Source organism: Diprion similis, chromosome 14 (assembly GCF_021155765.1).
Source record: "Diprion similis isolate iyDipSimi1 chromosome 14, iyDipSimi1.1, whole genome shotgun sequence".
Classification (NCBI taxonomy): domain Eukaryota; kingdom Metazoa; phylum Arthropoda; class Insecta; order Hymenoptera; family Diprionidae; genus Diprion; species Diprion similis.
Window position 1 is genome coordinate 13319196 of NC_060118.1, and position 21309 is coordinate 13340504.

At 38.5% G+C, this 21309-nt stretch overlaps 2 protein-coding genes across 2 annotated transcripts; one reads left to right on the plus strand and one right to left on the minus strand.

Moving 5' to 3' along the window:
* Positions 1–14178: 14178 nt before the first annotated feature.
* Positions 14179–17121, minus strand: LOC124414580. Its single transcript, XM_046895555.1, has 2 exons — positions 16858–17121; positions 14179–16610 (listed from the first exon to the last, which is right to left on the minus strand). The coding sequence occupies exons 1-2, from the start codon at positions 16975–16977 to the stop codon at positions 14313–14315; spliced, it is 2418 nt and encodes an 805-aa protein (XP_046751511.1). The 5' UTR covers positions 16978–17121; the 3' UTR covers positions 14179–14312.
* Positions 17122–18083: 962 nt separating this feature from the next.
* On the plus strand, positions 18084–20952 carry LOC124414588 (solute carrier family 35 member F2-like). Its single transcript, XM_046895565.1, has 9 exons — positions 18084–18235; positions 18939–19048; positions 19118–19311; positions 19386–19557; positions 19626–19782; positions 19860–20070; positions 20150–20277; positions 20484–20682; positions 20782–20952. Exons 1-9 carry the CDS (start codon positions 18114–18116, stop codon positions 20815–20817), a joined length of 1329 nt encoding a protein of 442 aa, XP_046751521.1. The 5' UTR covers positions 18084–18113; the 3' UTR covers positions 20818–20952.
* The last annotated feature ends 357 nt before the right edge of the window (positions 20953–21309 follow it).

Below are 21309 nucleotides of genomic sequence, written 5' to 3' on the forward strand. Positions count from 1 at the left end.
TGGGTTTGATAGTTGGACCGAGACGGCGCAGGAGAAACCCGGGTAACTGAGGAAAGATCCCAGCTTTCCTTTTTCGTCAAGTAAAATGGGGCAATTTCGTGTGGTTAGATTCGCGACGAGTGACGCGGCGCCGGGAGCTCCAGGAGTAGATCAATAGATCCAAACAAATTTACCTACGAGCCCTTACGTCGCATGACGCCGCGAGTAAATACCTTTTCAGAAGGCTAAATACCAGGGTAGTTCATTTTTTCAACTTTTTTTTTCTTTCTTTCAACCCACTGTTCGAAAAATTTTTCTCAAATAGCGAAGAAAAAAATTCTGTTGCTACCAATTGTTGTAATATTTTTTTTTTATCTGTACACTTACGGACTTGTTCGTATATTAGTTTAATTTTTTTTTTTCTTTCGTATCGTTGTCCAATTAATAATTCTTTATATTGCTTCGTATGGCCTCAAGGTTTTACGAGAATTTTTTTTCAGTACTTGTCAGAAATTTTTACAGTAATACCTTAAAAAAAACGAAAGGTAAGTGCATTTCGCGTCCCGTGCGAACCCTGCGAGTGCAACGGAAGTGGATCTGCAACGAGAAGTAGGAGATGGATGGATGGTGGAAGAAAAAGCTTGCGAGAAGCCTCTTCCGGGTCGCGGCTGGCTGTGCGGTTGGATCTGGTCAAGATCCTTGGGTAAATTGAAAACTGGTGTTATCGTTTCATTCGGTTGAAGAGTCGAGCCGTTTCCAACATTTATAGCCGAAGGATCGAAACAGCGACTATCCTCGCGACCTCAAGGCACGTGCAAATATTTTCGCACGTTTATGCCAATTTGATTTCTACGTGGATACGTGTTCGTATCACGACCAGAGGTTCGCCGTTATAGGATTGTTACCACGATCACCGGACTCGGCTGAGTTTGGTTGACCTTTTTAAACTTTTCCGAGGTACCGACCTCACGGTCTACCCATAAATTAAAAAACAAAACGAGAATTATAAAAACGTGTCCTTCGACTCTCGAGGCTCCGTGAAATTGAACGAAAGAAAGATGGAAAAATAGAAACGCTGCAAGATCGAATTTTTAAAGAAGAAGAAAATTTAAATTGTAGAATTTGAAAGTCGAAGTATCGAGACGTGAAATAGAAAGGTCAAAATATAGAATAACAAAATGTAGAAACTTCGGAAGTCGTCTCGATAATATAGAATCGTATACAGATTGTAGATTTTTTCATTCTATGTTTTGTCTCTTTGTACATTAGGGTGGTGCAAAAAAACCGACTATTTTTTTTTTGCGTCTCGTGTGATAAAATGTTAGTTTTTGATGTTTTAAAAGCCCACTCCAAAGGAAAGGTCAAAAAAAAAAATTTTAAGAGGTCGCTCCAAATTTTTTCAAAATTTCAAAAATCGTCGAAAAATTATATTAAAAAAATTATATTTTCAGTATTTTGTTTGATTTTTAATTCATGTCGTGGTGTATTGTTATCGATTTTTTCTTACTAAATTAAAGAAAAAACATGTATGAAACTTTAATATGAATATTAAAAGGTCGTTCGAAAATATCTAAAGAAATGCACCAAAAAGTGAAAAAAAATTATGAGCGACCTTTCAAAATTTAAATTTTGCACTGAAACTTTCGGAAACTTATTTTTTTTTTTGGCTATAAAATTATACCGTAACGAGAAATTTTTTTTTTTTTTAAATCGATTTTTGACGATTTCTGACGTTTTAAAAAATGTGGAGCGGCCTCTTAAAATTTTTTTTTTTAACTCTCCTTTGGAGTGGGCTCTCAAAACATCAAAATCTAACATTTTGTCACACGAGACTCAAAAAAAAAAAATATTCGGTTTTTTTGCGCCACCCTATTGTACATAAACTTTTTACATTTCGACAATTCTACGATTTAAATTTCCACATTTTTTAAAATTCGAAATTTTCGTTTAGCTATCAATTACCAGTTCTAATTTCTCACTCCCAAGCTTGCGTAGAATAGCTTAGAAATCACTTGGAGTCTCTGGAAAAATTTGAGACCCTCGAGTCAGCCCGTATAAAAATCGCACGATTTCAAATGGAATCTAAAGAATTTCGAGTGCCCGTGCAGACGAAGTTCTTGACTATCTTCAAGGCCGTAAGTATCTTACCATAATAATGGAGTGCAGGGTTCTCTGCACCTGGCAACAATAGTTTTTCCGATATAAACGATCGCGACGAAGTGCAGCAGCACGACGGCGTGCAGGTTGACTGCGTCATTTGTCAGCTAGACTCGCTGCACCGCCCACGATTCGAAAACTCAGAAGCGTTATTTGCGACATGGAGAGAGGAGACGAGCAAAGGTAGCGAAAAAAAAATTGTTTTTCCCAATTCGAGGGAAACACAAACGTCCCGTACTTTTTAATTGCAATTAACTCGCACCCGCCTGGATCTCCCCTTGATCAAATATGAATTCGAGAGAGTCCTGACAATTCAGCATATATCTATACATATACAGGATCAGGAAAAAGTATGGAAACCCCTTGAAATCGCGCAGGGTTAAGTGAAAAAAAAATAAACATAAAACCAAGGTTAAATTTTAGGTCATTTTTAACAAGGGATTCAAGCTCATTTTGAGATCAACTTAGATTTCTTAAATGGAAAGCCCCATGGAAGTTCAAGGTTAAATCAAAGCTCACCGTTCAATCCCTTGTTAAAGATTACCTAAGATTTAACCTTGGTTATATTTTTTTTTTCTTCTTCTTCTTCTTTTTTCATCAAACCCCGCGAGATTTCTCAGGTTTTCCATACTTTTTCCTCACCCTCTATACGTCTGTTTAATTTACACTGAAAAATATGTCTCCGTTTCATGCATGTAATATACGTTTCTGTAAAGTTTGATTAGCGTATTAAAGAGATGCCCCCTGGAACAATAAAAAATCGCTATGATAAATTCGTAAAATTCGTGCCAATTCGTAATTTCTGCATGAAATGAAAATTTGCTGCAGCATTTTCGTTCAGAATTCTTTAGAGAATGAAGCTTTAAGCTCATTCTCTAGTTTCAGATCGTGGTCTAGACTCTCGAGTTTTTTAAACGAGGATTCCCTCATCCTGAGCTTAGCTAGAAATAAAATTTTCCGACCCTAAGTTTCTTTCGTATCATTTGTAAAAAGAAAAATAAATAAATAAATAATTTCAAAGCCGCACGTACACAAGACACACGGATGCATACCGTTCAATTCTGAGAGGACAGGGAAAAACTCTGCCATATATTTTTCCCCGAATTTTTATTCAGGACACAGGGAAACGTCGGGTGGTGTCGTGCCTGGGATATGAAACGTCTTATCTTTTCGCGGTGCAGCATCAGTCGGCATAAATCAAAGAAAAACGAGCCGGAGCAGCTGACGAACCGCGCGCCGGCCTACGGAGGGTGGAAATTTTTTATGCATAGCATGTTTGATTTTCATTCTTTCTCCTCATTGTCTCTGAAAAATTTCGAATCGAAAGCGTTAAAAATTTGAAATGAAAAAACTGACGCAAGAAAGACTTTCACAGCCATGCAACATCTTTTTTTTAAACGAAAAATATGAATATATGAAATACCAGAAATTTCTAAGATGGATCCCATTTTCGAAATCAGCGATCTCGAGAGCCTTCATATACTCAGTTTGAAGAAATTTGACTGCAAAGAAAGATCGATCTCCAAAGAGTTAAGCTGGTTAGCCTGCTCGAGGAAAATTTTGGCGAATAGTCTCTGTTGAATGAAGAAAACCGGAAGGGAGGGGGTGGAGGACAGAATAAGGAAGAACTCGTGAAAGCCGATTCAAAGTCAGCGTCAAACGACTTTGGAAGAGTTTTGGTCCAGAGATTGTCGAATCTTTGAAAGCTGAATACAGCGTTGCGTTCGCGTCCGTAGAAAAAAACTGCTTACGAAGGGCGACCGTGTCATGTTCCATGTTCGGCAATAAAAAAGGGCTGCAAAAGGGCGGGGAGTGTCGAGCTAACTTGGCTTGCAAGCTCACCATACACGTGTTGTCGAGGATCAAATCGCGTCTCATGGATTTTCTCCCTCCCCGCCCTGCTGAAGGGAGACGGAAAAACGTCGACACGGGCGTCGTGCCAATGTCCGACGAATCTGCGGAAAATGAAGTCCGACGAAAAACTCCCCCCCCCCCTTTAACGGACCATCGGAAAAGACTTCGGTGAACCCACGGATTATATTCTCCTACCTAATGGAGAGCGTTTTTTCACTTGTGTAATATTTTTCGGGTACGAACCCCAGAGAAGCCACTTCGCTTGGCTCGCTACCAATTAAGGGGGGATGAGTGTCTGAGATACCATAGAAAAAACACGTTTTGGAGATTTTTTTTACAGAGTATCTTGTTTGTTAATATTTTTAAAGTTATTGTAGATTGTTGAGCATTGTTCTAAGAATATTTTGCTACGTTTTTATAAAAAAATATTGAAAATTCAGCCAGTGGTAGGGGTGAGAACCGAGTAACGTAAAAAAAAAGTTTCCATGCGGTAGTCAAAATTTGTCGAAAACCTTCGGACCGATTTTGTCTAAACTTTACACACTTCTTTTTTCTTCAATTATAACTTATTTTTTAATTAAACAAAAAGAGCAAATCAAGGTTTAAATCAGAGTTTTTTGATTGCACTATTACCAAAAATTCAAAAATGAATATTTTGTTAATTCCTTCGTTCAAATTCAAGATAAACTTACCTACCAAAGAAATTCTTTTGGTTTTTTAATTTCAGATGAAGCAATCATGAATTATCCTGACTACCGCATGAAAACTTCTTTTTGAAGTGACTCGATTCTCACCACTACCACTGGCTGAATTTTCAATATGTTTTTTATGAAAATATCGCAGAATATTCTTAGAATAATACTCAATAATGTACAATAAGTTTTGACATATTAATAAATAAATTACTCTATAAAAAAAAATCACAAAAATATGCTTTTTTTTTTTGGTATTTCAGACCCTTCTTCCCCCTTAAGGGACTCGCGTCAATCGCTATCATCCCTGCGATTCGGGGCTCACGGTTTTGAAGACAAGCGAAATTCTGTCTTGTTGCGGAATTCGTCAGGTATCAGCGGCGCCGGATCGAGCCGGCAATCAAAACTTGGCCATAATAGTCGAGTCCTGCGGTGCAGGAGGAGAAATAGAGAGTCGGAGGATAATTACCACCCGCATATTAGACGCTGCAGGGAATATCAAGTTGGCGTCGAGTCTCGTGACCTGTCGGGTACGTTTGAAGGTCATACGGGGTCAAAGGTCACGTCTGGTCCACCCTCGGTCCTCGGTTTTTCCCTTGGCAGTTTTAGGGAGAGCTTCTTACCTCGGGGAATCCAATACGCCGAGGTATTTTCAAATTTCCGAGTTTGCCGGGCAGGTAGACGTCCTTTTCGATACGGCTTTATTATAAACCGCGAGACGCGAATCGCACGAGACAGTCTGAAACGAAAACAGGAAATTGTGAACTTAGAATGGCACGCGTGTATTTCAGTATCTACCTGCTTTAATATTTTAGTAAAAAGTTTACGAGATTGCAAAAATTATTCACAATAATTGAGTGAGTAATCAATTTCAAAGATCGATGCGCTTTTATAATCGCGCTTTTTGCACTGCAGCTCACTTTGTGACGCTCAAGTAATGAGATTTATTCGAGGAAATGTTTAAATTGCAAATCGCGATATTTATAAGTTCTTCTATTTCATCTATTTCTTGGCTCAAAACTGAAGGAGACATCGGAATATTTTCTACAGTTGGCAAGAAAAATATCTCAGTTTCAACCACGTGTAAGGGGTATCATACATATGTATAGATATATAACGAGTAATATACGCAGATATTCGCCGAACGATTTGCATTATATAACCCGGATTGCATTTAACTTTCAGATCAAATTATAGCACCTCGAAATGAATCTTTCTTTGAAAGCTGAAAACTCATATCGATATTCGATTTCTCGAGAAGAAGCCACTCTCGACGAATATGGACGAGTTGCAGCCGCGGCAATAACGCCGTCTTCGTTCGTCTTTCAGAGATGTAGAAACAGAAGAAGAGGAAAAAAGAATTCAGAAGCAAATGAAACAAGCGGCTTTAGAATGGCCATGAGTCAGCTTTCCAACTTTCCGTTCTCAGACTTCGGGTTCCAACTTTATAGAACAAAAAGAATATTATCCAATTCGAAATTTCAAACTACGAATTCAGAGAGACGTGATGAACGATTTTAAAAGCCTCGGATACCATGTTACATGAAAATATAACGATTTTTTTTATTTTGAACCGTTGTAATAGATCCGCCATTACTAATTTCGGAAATCTGTAGACCTTGGAATCGTTATCGGTGACCCGAAAAACTTTCGCCTACCAATTTCTACCAAAATTGGAATATTTTTTAATTTTCTTGCACCATATTGGATCGCCTTTTTGCCAACCAACGAGTCCGAATTTTCATCAAAATTCAATTTTTTTTAGTTCCTTCTCAGCATATCGAATACACCAATTTTAAATTTTGCAATTAGACCTTATATTCGTGATTAGCGAGCCAAAAAACCTGACGATATCAATTTTCATTGAAATCCGATCATTCATTCTCAAGATCTCATCATATTTATTTAATTTTTTGGAATTTTGTTATTTAAATAATTGGAAAAGTGGTGAACCGATCAAAGCCAAAATCTAATCAGTTCTAAGTTCGAAAAATCTGCGACGATTGAGACCAAAATCATTGAATCATTGATTGGTGGTGATTCTCTAAACTTTAAAAACGTAGAGATCTAGTAAAAACCAAAGTAGTGATTACAGTAACTTCCTTTGTTCTCTAAAAACACAGAAACGAGAAGTTAGAAACGCAGAAGTACTTTTCGGAAACGAAGATAGTTAGAAGTTGTTTAGCCAGGAGGCAGTCGTCAGTCTCTGGGTATCCAAAGCAGGGCTCAATTCGGTCTAATTTTCTGCAGTAAATGGGTAAACTTGTCTCGTCACGTCCCAGGATTTCGCATCGAAGACTTTCGGTAATTCGTCACTTCGGTCACGTCCGCCGAGGTCAATCCACCGGGAATTGGGATTCGTCGGTATCCCGCGGAACGCCGGAGTTTTCCCGCAGCGGTAGATCGTCGAGGAGTTCGCGGTTTCGCGCATTCGAAACTTCGTACTTAGGTACCTCAATTATTAGCCAAATTCCACCCCCTCACTCCTGATCCTATTTTGCTCCGCTTATCTTCTGTTTTGCAGAAGTTTAAAAACTCCCGCGCTCTTCGGCGAAGCTGCTCGCTTGCAGTTTCCGGAATAATGTAAGATTATGATTCAAGTCCCAAATTGTCTCTGCCGGAAATACGAAGGAATCGGAGCGGAAGATGCCGAGTAAATTGGCAATTGGCTGAAGGTTTGATGCACTGATTGCGAATCTGAACTAGAAATCCTAAAATTCAAAATTGCGGATCCAATATGGCGGACGTAAATTCAAAAAGTTATTCGGTTTTGATAAAACTTTGTGTTACATGTTTTTTGGGATCGCTGATGGCGAATCTGAACTAGAAATTCGAAAATTCGAACGAGCAGATCCAATATGGTGAACAGATAAAAACAAGGATAAGAAAAATTTTGAAAATAGTCTCTAAATTTTTTTCGTTTGTATTATAAGTTTGTGTGAAAATTGTCATTCGGGTTTTCATTTTAGATTAGCAGAAAATGCTTTCTTTTCGTAAAAAAAAGTCCGAGTTTCGACTATTTGTTTACATGCGCTATTTATTCAGTAAATAAATAAACAAAATTGACATTTTTTCAGACTTAGAAATATTTCAGGGGCCACATGGAACCAAAAAACTTGGCAGCTGTTACCGAAAAAGTAGTTTAATAAATAAAAAGATGCAAAAAAAAGATTCGACGCCGAGGGTCCAGCGTGAATTAAAGGGTTAAGCTATACGGGGTGGAGGGAAGAGGAAGTGAACGTATTCCTCGGGCAGAAACTGGCTCACATGATATTCCGCGATTAACACCATGCGTAGATATTTTAAGGATTTCAGATTTCAAATCTCTCGAGGATTAGAGAGCGGCGAAATTAAACTGTCACTCCACGCCTTGCAGCTCCCTGATTCGTAATTTATTCAAAAAATCAGCTTTCTCTTTAGCAGTTGATGATTTTCTACTCTCGAAGGAAAGGCGACAGCTCGTTGATTCGACGAGCAATCAATCATCCTTTCGTTATTCATTTTTCCTTTTTTGCCAACAAAATCCTGACCTCGTCGTCCCCCGGGGAATTAGAATCGGGAAACGAGAAACCAACTGGAAAATCCAGCGTATAACGAACAGCCGGATCCCGTCGTATATTTCATATTGCATCATATTTCAATACGGAAACAATAAGCTAATCACACATATTTCACACTTTTTCGAGACGAGAAATTCGATATTACTGAACTTTTAAGGGTGCAAATTCATCAACTGGATCATCAACGTCGAGACTAACTTTTAATGCATTGTTGTTGTTGTTGTTGTTGTTGTTGTTGCAGGTGAAGCAACGACGAGAAGAGGAGAAAAATAAAATAGCAGAACAAATAATGAAAGTAAAGACTAAGCAGAGTTTCTTTTTCTCTTGTTTTATTTATTACGATGATCAGTGGATTTTACACGGATTGTGAAACTCGAAGACATCGTTTCGGGATCTGGCTAATCTGCGAGACTTTATACGTGGCTTTTCGGATTACTGATTCATCCTGCGTGCCGAAACACTGCATGCCAGGTATACGTGGAGAGAAGATCTGACGGGTTATAGATTTATTAGGAGATCGGGGTATTAACTCGTGTAATATCGGTTAGACCGCAATCGCGACATGCATGCATACGCGTTGTATATTCGCCTGGTTATATCGATCACTCTCCTAGTCCCATTGTCGTCGATTTACCAACGGATCGTAACTTCAACGACATGCATACACACTCGCGAGATTTCCAGATTAGTTTAGATATTACGGATTATCCTATCCGTGCTCCTCCCAACCTAAGTTATATCAATTAGCCTAAACGAGGTCGGGAATTAACATCAATACGGCAATTAGGAGGTAAATCATTCCTGATATTTCAATACACGCGTGGAATAGTCCGTTATTACAATTATAAACGTGATAATGCCAAAGCGCAGGGAAATTCCGTGAATCAATTCGGGTTTGCGGATTCTCTCTCATTTTGGAAAAAATTCTAGCACGGTGCCCAGTTATTTGTGAGAACATAATTCCCTAGGAATTCCAGATTTTCCAGAGAAGAATCGTTATTTATTCAGTTTCTTCTCATGTGCGCAATGAATGAAAATTTGTAAGAATTTGCTAGCATGTGCAATTTTTAAGAAGTCAGGGCTTCGTTCATTCCCATTGCCTAAAAGTTGAAACAAGAATTTGTTTTTTCTCACCCAATGGCTAAATTTTTATGAACCCAGAATGAAAATTAGTATATCCCAGATACGACATGAAATTCCCTGATTCCATAATTTCCATGAATACTGGACACTCTGTCAAGGGTATTTCCAGCAGGTTTTCAGGTTATTCGCAAGGACATTCGAGAAAATTTAAATGCATTAATGCAAATGTCAGAGTACAGGCAGTGTACATAATCGGTGTGACGTACGAGATTATATACGGGGAAAAAAGAAAAACGCGATTCGAGGCGAGAATAGAGTTTTTAAAATCAGTTACTCAGTGAGCACAGATGAATATATCGTTCATAGCACAGCTTAAAGATGAAATACATCCAGGACACAAGTAAAATTCAATTCAAAATTTCCAGGACTCGAAGGACCTCCAGGACTACTGCGGACACCATGTGACAACTGCTTTTCCAGACGTCAAGTTTTATCGTTGAAATGCAGGTCTCGTTCTAAAAGTCCAAATTCAATGGGAAGAATATTCGTGTATATATAATCTACGTGGTGGTGATTTCCTAGCGTGTTCGTATATCCGCAAAAATGGACGAAATCATTTCCTCGTGGTAGGAAGTAAAAATACGGATAAAAGTCTGCGATGTTCGGGATATTGTGTAGTGTGTAGGGGGACAGGAAGAGGGAACAGGAACGACACCGTCACACGGCAGTCGTGTTCTTGGCGTGAAACATGTTTCGGCAACACTATTTCCAATAACGATTGACGCAGAGCCGTCGTAAACAGCGGAGGAACCGGATTCTATCGATACCCCAATCCGCTGCAGGCTCAGGGCTTGACTCGTTGACTAAACTCACGATTATTCGCCCTAACCGTCAGAGAAAAAAGTTAACAATCGTTGGTTAATTAATTTTTTATTTTTTTTCAACGAGTTAGTCTCGGATATTAAAATTCTTCGGCACAATTTGATCCACGCATAGCACGTAACCACGATGATGAATCAATGAGAAGAAGGTAAAAACGAATTCGAAAAATTGCGCTTTGACAAAAAAGAAACGATGGATTGGACGGGCTCGATGTGAAAGAAAAGAAAAAAGTTAAAAATAACGAGAGGGTACGGAATTTTTTCGCATGTCGGGGTTATACGATATTTGCATAGAGCTGTTGCAGCATCGAATTCCTTTTTCGGTTCTGTGAACGAATAAATATCTGCCCACCACACACGCAGAGCGACTAACTCCGAGTTTTGTGAAAGCTCAATTTTACACTCAATTTGACTCTGTGCGGCTATTACATGATGCCTGGGTCGAAATATGTGGCGAAAAAGTAAACGAGTAAATAAATAAATGAAAATTTTCATCGTATACCAAAAGTTTTACTTTTTTCTATACTTGTGCTTTTTTTTCTTTTTTTCTTTTTTTTTACTTTTCTTTACGCCAACTTGTCTCGCGGATATTTGGAACATCGCCCATCGTCTTTAATTCTATACCTGTATATACTAATACACCTGCAGCGTGGAAAAAGTTTATCAACTCATGCCCCGGTAGGTGGGTACAAGACAATGTTTGCTTTAGGAAAAGCTCCAAGAATCCAAAATCCGGCAGAAAGTTTCTGGTTTACCTCGGTTGCTTCTTGTTTTACTTTCTCGTCGAGGGATACTTAGACGATAGGGTAAAGAGAGACGGAGAGAGAATCGATGAAGCATATGTTGTCAGAGCAGGAATTACTGTCAAGTAACAGAGGTTTCTTAGGGATTTTTAAGAACTGAAATCGGGGAAAATACTGAATAAATTTCATCACGTTAGGGTTTTTCTTTAACTCGTGTTTGTAGTTTCATTTTAGAGTGAAACTCCCGTTTAACTTGAAATCTGGTATTCTGAAAATCCTATGCAAAAGTAATTTCTTACTTTTATTTATTATGTATCAGAGTGAGACTCAAGAATAAATTATATAAACAGGGAAACAGAAACAGAAAATGTAAATCGAAAGCGTGTTCAAAGAAGAAGTACCAGAGAGAAGAAGAAAAGATTTCATGGGTAAAAAGAATGAAATTGTTTTTTTAATTTCATAAGAAATATTGCTTAGTTCGTCATAACAAATGCCTTTTTTATCCAAGCACCCTGTGTTTTGCAATATAAAAATAATCATTAGACTCGGCACACTCGAAAACATGATTTTTATCAAAAACATCCCATGCAGCTGGAAGAAAATATTTTTTCCCAATAATCGTATAGAAAGACCAAGTAATATTTAATCCTTCATCTGCAAAGCTTGCTTGAATTTTCTTTCTCACTCGCTGCAAAAACTCCTCATTACTTTCATACCCCGTGATATTTGAATTTCCTGTGGATAAATATCGAAATATTTCTAGACCGTGAGATTTTCAAGCACTATATATACAAATCTTAGAAAATCTACTCTCAAAGTACGAATAAAGACCGTGTCGAAGATGCGAGAAAACCGCTAATGGAAAAGGAAAAAGTAAATTATTGCGAATTGAAAGACGGGGAAAAGAACGGATAACCACAGAAAAGAAACGGTTCGTTTGACGGACTCTCTCGATCGACCAAAGCGTTTGGCTATGATTCCCGGGAATCCCCGGGATATTCAGTCTCTCCCTCCCTCCCATTCCTTTCTCCCTTCGCTACCTGCATTCCGGATCTACCCTCGTTAGAGGATTGCGTACAATTGGATTCTTATCTCGCTAGGTGTGTACCTGCCCGTGTCTACCGTTACTATCCTAGATCGGGATCGTCGAGCATCACGTAAAATTGCGAAACGCTTTGCTCTAGGTGACAGCCTCGTATTTGCATGAATAAAAAATGGTGATTCTCCTTTTCTCTTTTGAAATCGAACCAACAAAAGCAAACTCTAGTTTTCACGTCGAAATGAAAATGATGTACTTTTTTTTTTGTTTGGTTGTTTAAAAAATTTTTAATTCATCACTATCGAAGTCAAGAATTCACCTTTTCTTTAAAAATTATATAATCTACTTTGGCCCGATCGATGGTTTTACGTATATATAGGTGGTTATTGGCTGTTACTGAGAATAGATCCATCATCTGATCAGCGTCAAAACGAGCCGCAGAAGTTTTTTCGCACCGTTAGAAACGGTGGATATGGAAGAAGAACTGCCAGAGACTGAATTCTATCAGACGAATGAAAAAAAAAATATGATCAGACAGAGCTGCGAAAAACTTCAAGAATGTGCCTTCCTATCCTTTCCCTCCAATATATTTTTTTTTACTTTCTTTTTCTTAGATTCTCGAAAGAAAAAATTTTTCCCGCCCGATATCATGCTGCGCTCATATATACTATTTTCATGGATAAAAAGAATATCAAACTTACTGGAGTTCTAAACTCTTATCGGGTATAAACTCGATACTCCAATGCACCGACGCGACGCGAGGCGACGGCAGAGCATAATCGTGTTCCTCGGTAAAAAATATCGAAAGCTGATAATATATTGGAAGTGCCGAAGAACTGGAGGCGAGGAACTAAATGTGCGCCATCAACTGCTGGGGTGTATTTCCAGGAGTAGATATTTCCTATCCGTCAAGTATCGGGAATATTTGACTATACTCGATCGAGGTGTTGCCACAGCGATACGAAGTGTACCTATTACGTGTATTATACTCAGCTATCCTCGGCGAAGAAAATTTCAACCATTCGATTTTTCCAACCGACTTTTACAGAAGCGTCGATATTATTTCTGCACACCGCGTCGCCAGGACCTGAGTTACGGTCCTCGCACGAGACCCGGAAACCAATTACCTTCACGAACATTGCACGAATGTACGTTATAAGTAGGTACGACTGGAGTACATAAATTCGAAAGACCAAAAGTTGGATGAAACGAAATCCCGAAAGTCGAATTATCGATATTTGAAAACGTATGAAAACCATGAATATGAAAAGTTTTCTTGTGGAAAATTTGTTTATCCACTAAAACAGGATCGAGGATCCCCTGTTAGTAGGGAATAGCTTGATGTTTCGAGACTACATACATGGCTTGGCGTCGTTCGACAACGTGGAGGTGATCAGCCAGAAGAGACACGCAACATTGCGTTTCTACTTGACGCATATCGATTGCTATTAATTCGGGTGATACTGAATTAAGTTCACTCCCAACTAATTCTGTGCTGTTATTTCGAAATTCATCAATTCCTCAAGACTGCCATTGATTTTTTGAAGGATCTAGACGAGATGAATTTTGATGAATCATTGACCGGAATAGTTTATATATATATATCGAAACTTCGATTTTGATTCTTTCTACGCTCGGCAGTTTTCCGCTTCTTCAAACATGACGCTGACAGTCAGCTAACATCAGGTAATTTGCAATGAATTCAGTTTTGCAAATTGGATACTTTTTTTCAAAATAACCGTAACGTTTGGAAAACCTCAGGATCCCCGCGTGCGTGGCAGTGAAAACTCGCCTCACGCCCTCTGCCTCATTTCGCACGGCAAAGACGACATCCTCTACCTTGTCGGTTCAGTCAACGATATCGACTTGACACCCTTCGGTCGGTGCTGGTCGGTCAAATCCACGTGCCTTGAGTGGCCACAACGTCTATCGATACCTGCAGTAAGTGCAGAAGCGATTTGAATTTTTTCAAACCAAAATGACTTGGTAAATAAGTAAGCCATAATCAGATTAGAATAGTCTGGAATATACTATAGAGGATATTTTGCTAAAACAAGGAGAAATTAAATTCCTACCATTTAAATTGCCAGGATAACCGATCGGTAAGGAAGGAACGAATGTAAGGAAATTATATAAATTTCGTTGAATAAATAATGCAGATTGTATTTTCATTTACACAAAACCAAGTAGTTTTGATTCGTTTTGAATAAAAACGATTAGCAGTCTTGCGATATCCACTTAGTGTAATATTTGTACGTTAATCAGTATTAGAAATTGGAAAACAAATAATGAAAGAAAAATTCTACATGTATAGGTAATTCTATTCAATGTTCTCTTCTATCAACGACGGTAATTGGAATATCAACTGCATCAATTTCGGTCAAAGTTTCGGAATAAGTAGTAAGTTCCTCCGTAGCATCGTCGTAAAAATTTTCTACTTTTATCTCGGATCCACTTTGCCCATTTTTCTTTCTTTCGGCGTCTACAACTACTGTCGCATTACGAGACGAGGAATCATCCTCCTTATAATCTATTTCAACTTTGGTGCAGTGAACTTCACTTCCATTTTCTTCACTTTTCTTTTCTGAATTCAGTTTATTTTCCCATAAGCCATCAGAATCCTCAGGCTCTCTGCTCTGATTCTCTGTCTTCACTCTCGCTATCCAAGGATTGTCAGGACTTGTGATTTCACCAAGACAATGATGACACTGATAAGGTTTGCTACCTGTACCAACCGTCGTGTGAATTTGAGAAGACTTATCGTCGGGCAATTCCTTGTTGCAGAATTCGCAAAGAACATTGTCAAGTTTTTCATGAGTCGTTGTAACATGCCTTTGCCAATTGGTCTTCTCATTGAATGAAATGTCGCAGCTCTTGCAAGTGAAAGTTGCTTCTCCGATATGCAGGTGCATATGAGATTCGAGGAATGATTTCTCCGTGAACCTCTTTGCGCATACCTCGCATACAAATGATGTGTAATTAACGTGATAATTGATATGCCGCTTGAGCTTTCTCTGCATACTAAATGTCTTTGGACAGAATGAACATTTGAAAGGCTTTGATCCGTTGTGTTCGTCTATGTGATCGTAGAGCTCGCTCTTGTCGGCGAAGCTTTTCTTTTGCATATCTTCTATCCAATCTTCTCGCTCGTACAACTTCCGTGTACTTGACGAATTAACATCCAGTAGCGCCGATGATGTTGCTTCGCAAGAGGAGCTATCCAAGCTGCAAATGGATGTTGATATCTGATTAGTTTCACTTTTGACAGAGCAATTCACGTGTGAATCATTCTTCTCTCTTTCCATTTTTTCAATTAAGAACGAGCAATTATTATTCGTGTTGTTAAATTCCTTTTTAACAAAAATGTCTTCACTTCTTTCGTCGTTCACATTCTCATAAGCAAACATTTCCTCTCCATCGATTCTTGTCTTGATATCCGGAATAGTAGGCTCGTCAGTTTCGTTTATAATAGAACCAACAGTAGACTCTGCGACTAGACGGTAACCCTGGAAATCATTTGAAATTTCTATCGTTTCTAAAGGGCAATCATAATATTTTTCTACCACTTCTTCTTCACTCTCAACTGAACAAATTCCAACGGAAATATTCGGCAATTTGTTAATTTCATTAGTACCAGTGACTTCTGGTTTCGGAATTGATTCATTTTCTGACTTTCTTTCATCCATTTTTGGCTCCTCTTCAACTTTAGTTTCATTCAAGTCTAAATCTTGTTTTTGTACAATCTTTTTCAACATCTTCCTTACATCCTTGTGATTCTCTCGATCCTGATCAATCCCGGGATCCTCCATTTCACTGTCATCGTCGATAACAATAATAATATTGCTATTGTTTTGCATCTGAGAATTATCCTTGCCACTGCATCTTTCCTCATTAATTTTAACAAATTTCTTGACCGTAGAAAAGTTCATTTTCTTATATTCGCCGCAAGTCGAAGTTGAATCCCGTTTTCTCACTTTGTTCAAATCAACTTTTGTGAAAGAAGTCTCTGCGGGAAGTTTAAGCCTCTTGCCGAGCGGCAAGGGATCGTCAATAACGATAGTTTCAATCGATTTGCTTCTTTTCCTGGGCACAGTTACAGGAAATACAACTATATCCTCTTTTTTTCTATCGGAACTCTTTTCGCGACTCCCAGCGCACGGATCTGTAACGGGAACCACTTCGATTCCTGCCAGATTTCTTACGCTCTGAGATACTTTCTCCATACTGATTCTCCTCTCAGCTTCTTGCCTCCTTTTCATCGCATTTTCAACCTCGATTCTCACCTCATCCGAAATATATTCAATCGCGTAGTCGTCTTCGATCCCCCGAGACTGACCAGAAGCGTTTCTTTTATTAAGTTGATGGTTCTCATTGCTTGAAATAAAATTTGTCAATCGACCTAACGAATCGGTAAAGCCAAGACAGTAAACGCCGCTGGCTGAAGTCTGCGAATCGGGTGTCTTTCTGGCGATAACGGTATTCTTGTTAGTCGATTTATTTTTAAGCAAAGATTTCAACTGATTATCAGCAGATTCGCATTGTTCCTTGAAACAATAAAAAGATTCGGCTAAGAACAAGCATTTCTTGCAAATCACCTTCGGCAGACCGTCGTCTTCGGATATCTGCGAAAGAGTATAAACAAGTGAACTACTAGATCATAAGAAATTCCCGCCATTAAATTCAAAAATTACAATGCAACTTTAGTGGGAAAAAATTAAATTTCTATGATTGTTGTGAGGATGTTTCAACAGCTGCGATTGGTCGAAAAAATAGGGGATCACCCATAGAATTCGTTCGATTGCACAGAAATAATTACGAGAATTGTAAATAGAGTTGTAAAATAAATAAAAATCTCCGTCTCGTACTAACCTCAAGCCTTGTGAAAGCCATGAGCTTCTTTGGTAGTTGGCTTACGTAAAAGCCGGATGAAAATATCGAAACCATTTCTCCTTTTGTACTGAGGCATGTCCGACATGTTTGTTTAAACATTTCTGGTAGTCGAGTGACGTCACAATACGTTGATAAATCTTCCTCTTACCGCACCATCGGCATCGGCACTTGACGCACGTTTTATTGTTTTTACAAAAAAACAGAACTAGCCTCGCAACGTGTTGCAACGGCGGTGATCGAGTCTCCGATTCAGCTGAAATTTGCAGTACAGCCGGGGCTCAATCGGTAAAGAAGCAACCGAACTGGTCAGCTGAGCAAGTCCGAGAGAATAAGACAAATGCCTCGCGCTTTAAGCGGGTCATTCAAATGTCCCGGGAAATAAAAAATCACGTATTGAAATAACAAACAAATAACATATTTGAATATTCGTCGGTACAAAGAAAATAAGTGGAAAATAAATATTGGCTATAAACGTTATTAGCTTGGATGCAACTCCTGTAGACAACAAGAATTGCATATTTCGAGATGAAGCATCGTCGTAAAAAAACGATCAGAAATCTGTACAACCCTTAATTAATTAGACTTTCCTCCTCAAAACCCTTAACTTTTTTTCTTCTTATGAGAATTTAAACCTTAGACTAAGCACTTATTTTTTCGACCACTGATTGTGAGTAGACTCTGAGCTCTCAGAGATCCTGTGCTTTTTTCACGGTCTACAATTTAAAAATTACTCATCCCATCATCTTAAAATTTTCTTTAAAGATTCCTCAAATACTGTAAAATAAATCCCCATAATTCAAATACTTCTTCGGAACTATCAAATCAACGACAAAAATTTTCTATGACCAAAGTAAATTTCTCAAAAAAAACTAATTTTAAAAATTTTTCATATTTTGGGTAAAAATTTGAAAAAATTCCGGTAAAATTGTCGTAAAATCGAAACTTGAACACAGGATCTAACACTACTCGAAGGGTTAACGTTATCTATGCTTTTGGGGGTACGAATGTAACCCCCACACCCTTAAATTGAGGATTTTTTACGTAAGGGTTTCGCCAAGACATGTCGTGCGTATACTTTGAAACGGAGGGTAAGAAGATGGGGAAAAAATGGATCCGCGCACCTGCCCGCCTTCACCCTGCTATTTTCGATGAATCTGTAGCCGGCAAGTCCGGGTGTAAGCCGGGAGGGTGTCGGTCAGGCGCAAGCGCGAATTTCACCCAGGGCCAGGGTGAAAATGCACCACGGCAAGGGAGTGTCAGGAGGCGGTCGCCTCAGCCGTCAAAATCCGAACATGCAGCCACCGGAAAATGGGATTTGCGATAAAATCGAGAATTACATATCCGAGCTCGGAAAGTGGTACGTTATTATGGATTATAACCGTCTGTCTCCTTTACTTAATTGGGCTATTCCGATTCCCTTCCGGGTAAACATATATAGATTTTTGTGTACACACAGGCACCGTTTGATCGGTCGGGGTGATATCTCCACTCGAGTGTTACAGTGTATAATCAGTGCAGGTGCTGATAATTTTAAGTCTTTATCCTACTCAGGGAAAGGACGAACTTTCAACTATTTAACGTACGATTAATCGTAATGGATCGATTATTTATTTCTATAGATCTTTATTTTATTTAATTTTATATTTTATTTCAAAGTTTTCCTATAGATGTTACGAAGTTTGAACGCAGATCCGTTGCTTCTTGTTCAAATTAAACTACAAGAGCAAATAAGCAATTGACAAATGTATTCTGTCAAATCGATGCAAATATCGGAAATACTTTGTGGAATTAAAACAAACATATCAAATTACGTCACGCTATATCTATACAGTCTTTGTGTTGTATACGATCCGCGACTGTATGGCGATAACATTCTTTCCTTTGTTCATTCGAAACTGAAAATAGAACGAAGCTTAAATTTTCGATAAGAAATAAAAGAGTAGCGTTAAGTTGCAGATTATTTCCCCACTAAAAAAGAATCGATCACGATTGTTGTACAGATTAATTATTACGATATATCGTATTATGGTCCAAACAACCGATAATAAGATAATTCGCAGGTCAGTATGGAAGACCATAATATTGGGTCAATTTCTGTCCGTCGTACTGTGCTTCATGACGATTTTCAACCACCACATCAACACCGAATATCACCTCGCCTTGCCAACAGGTACGTATAATTACACCTCCGAAAAATCGAAGCACGAATCCATATCAATCCATCAACTTTTTTCAACAGGTCAAAATTTGCCGCATTACGCCATGATGTGCATCGTTTACACGACGTGGATGTCCTGCAGAGGGGTTGGCAACGGTTTAATATCCGTGACCAGGGCCAGAGGATGGCGTTATCTTTTACTCGCACTGATCGACGTTGAAGCAAAAACCTTAGTCACGGCCTCTCATCAGTTCACAAGCCTCGCCAGTATACAAGTGGGTTTAAGATCTCTTCTTCGTCTCATTACTTCTCACGTTTCATTATCATCACATACTTATTTCTCTGTTAGCTCTTATTGTTGGACTGCGTGGCAATTCCAGTTGCTCTAGCTCTCTCCTGCCTGGTTCTTGGAGTCAGATACAGAATGGTTCACATCATCGGAGTCTCGGTTTGCCTGATGGCTATCGGAAGCCTAGTTTGGGCGGACATCGAGGACGATAAGGACCCAACAGCTATGACCGGTTTGTCTTTATCCACTCGAAATTGAGCTATGTCACATGGTCAAAGAGGTTGTTCTTATTTTTTAAAGGGAAAAATCAACTCGTTGGTGACATGCTGTGTCTTGGTGGTGCGATTTTGTTCTCCGTGATAACGGTCCTCCAGGAACTCGCTGTAAAGACCGTCGACATCATAGAGTATCTGGGAATGATCGGATTTTTCGGCACGATTATCAGCTGCATGCAAGTGTAAGTGATTACTGACTGATATTTTAATGTATTTAACACTGCGATCGTTTTTTCTTGATAGTTTTAAATTCGATTAGGGGGGTTCTGGAACGGCTACAACTGGAATCATTCTGCTGGGACAACGCTCCTGTAATAACGTTCCTGGTCCTCTACTGCATCACTCAGTTTGTATTTTACTCTCTTGTTCCTGTGATCCTTTTCGAGTCAGGAGCGACTGCTCTTCAGCTCGCACTTCTGACTGCTGATTTCTTCAATATTCTATTCGGGATGTTGACGAACCAGTACAAGGTATTTTTCTTTTTCTCTTTCCTTCCTTGTCGCCAAAACCTTATCAAACGTGTTTTCGTTTAATTGATTCGTTTTTCAGTTTCACACGCTCTATTTCGTTTCTTACACCTTGACGATGAGTGGCATATATATATACGCGATTCAACGTACACCGATTTCGTCAAGTTCAAGAAGACAGCAAGTCGAACAACCGGCTCCAGACTACAGGTACGAGCGAATAAAATTCTGTATACGGATTTTATGCTTTAAACCAATAGTTTATTTTATATATATAGTCAATTTGTTAAACTTTTAATTAATGCAGCTGATGTGCGTGCATGTTTAAAGCATGGAATCTGTTGCGCGCGTCCACCCCTCCGTATTTACTTGGCAAATATGTTTACAACGATCGATTAAAGCGACATTATTTTAAGACACATGTCGCATCCCGACGTTGGTGAAGTTGAAATGGCAACGAGTTCAGGAATGTCGGCTGTCAGCGGTACCCTCGATTTACGCGCCTCGACGTTGAGCAGCGAACGAGAAGCAATCATCGACGCCACGAGTCTTCCTTTGAGCGTCAGCTCTGACACGGCCTTTACTTCATTTTACGGCAGTCAAGTGAACCTGAAGGTGCGAAAACGCTTGCAATATCTCTACGAGTAATACGCATGCGAATACTATTTGTAAAATGAATATTTCCTTAAATTTCATTTGAATATATTGTTTCAGACGATAACAACGAACGGTGGTGGTGCGGCATGTTAATAATAATTATATCAATTAACAAAATAAGACAATTTTAACACCGTATTATAGGTATATAGTTAATTCGAAATCCATTATTCAAACGCAAGAATTCACGCACATACATTAATTAATATTGTATACACACGTCGACTTAAAGAAAAAGAAGAAAAAAAAAAAAAAAAAAAAAACAAATCAAATCACAATCATCGTCCGAAAACCAACAGACTTAAACATTTGTATTTACAATAATGATTATAACGATAATCAGAAATTCAGGCGCTAATTATAAGTATATAATATACATATAATGTAGTCGATATTGATCATCAATTCGTAATTCATAGAATAAATATTTAATTATTACGATACAATTAATACATGCATACGTTTAGAGTAGCGTTTAGATAATTGTAACGTTGCCACTTTATATATATATTATATATATATAAATATAAAATGAGAAAATTCTGATGATGCAAAGCGAAATACGAATGCAATTAATTAAGCTTA

Bases quoted from the DNA above. Each gene is read 5' to 3' on its own strand.
- LOC124414580 (XM_046895555.1), bottom strand. From the start codon at position 16,977: ATGTTTAAACAAACATGTCGGACATGCCTCAGTACAAAAGGAGAAATG. The intron at 16,611-16,857 runs GTTAGTACGAGA...ACTCTTTCGCAG, and splicing joins TGGCTTTCACAAGGCTTGAG to ATATCCGAAGACGACGGTCT.
- LOC124414588 (XM_046895565.1), top strand. From the start codon at position 18,114: ATGCACCACGGCAAGGGAGTGTCAGGAGGCGGTCGCCTCAGCCGTCAA. The intron at 18,236-18,938 runs GTACGTTATTAT...GATAATTCGCAG, and splicing joins ATATCCGAGCTCGGAAAGTG to GTCAGTATGGAAGACCATAA. The intron at 19,783-19,859 runs GTAAGTGATTAC...AAATTCGATTAG, and splicing joins ATTATCAGCTGCATGCAAGT to GGGGGTTCTGGAACGGCTAC.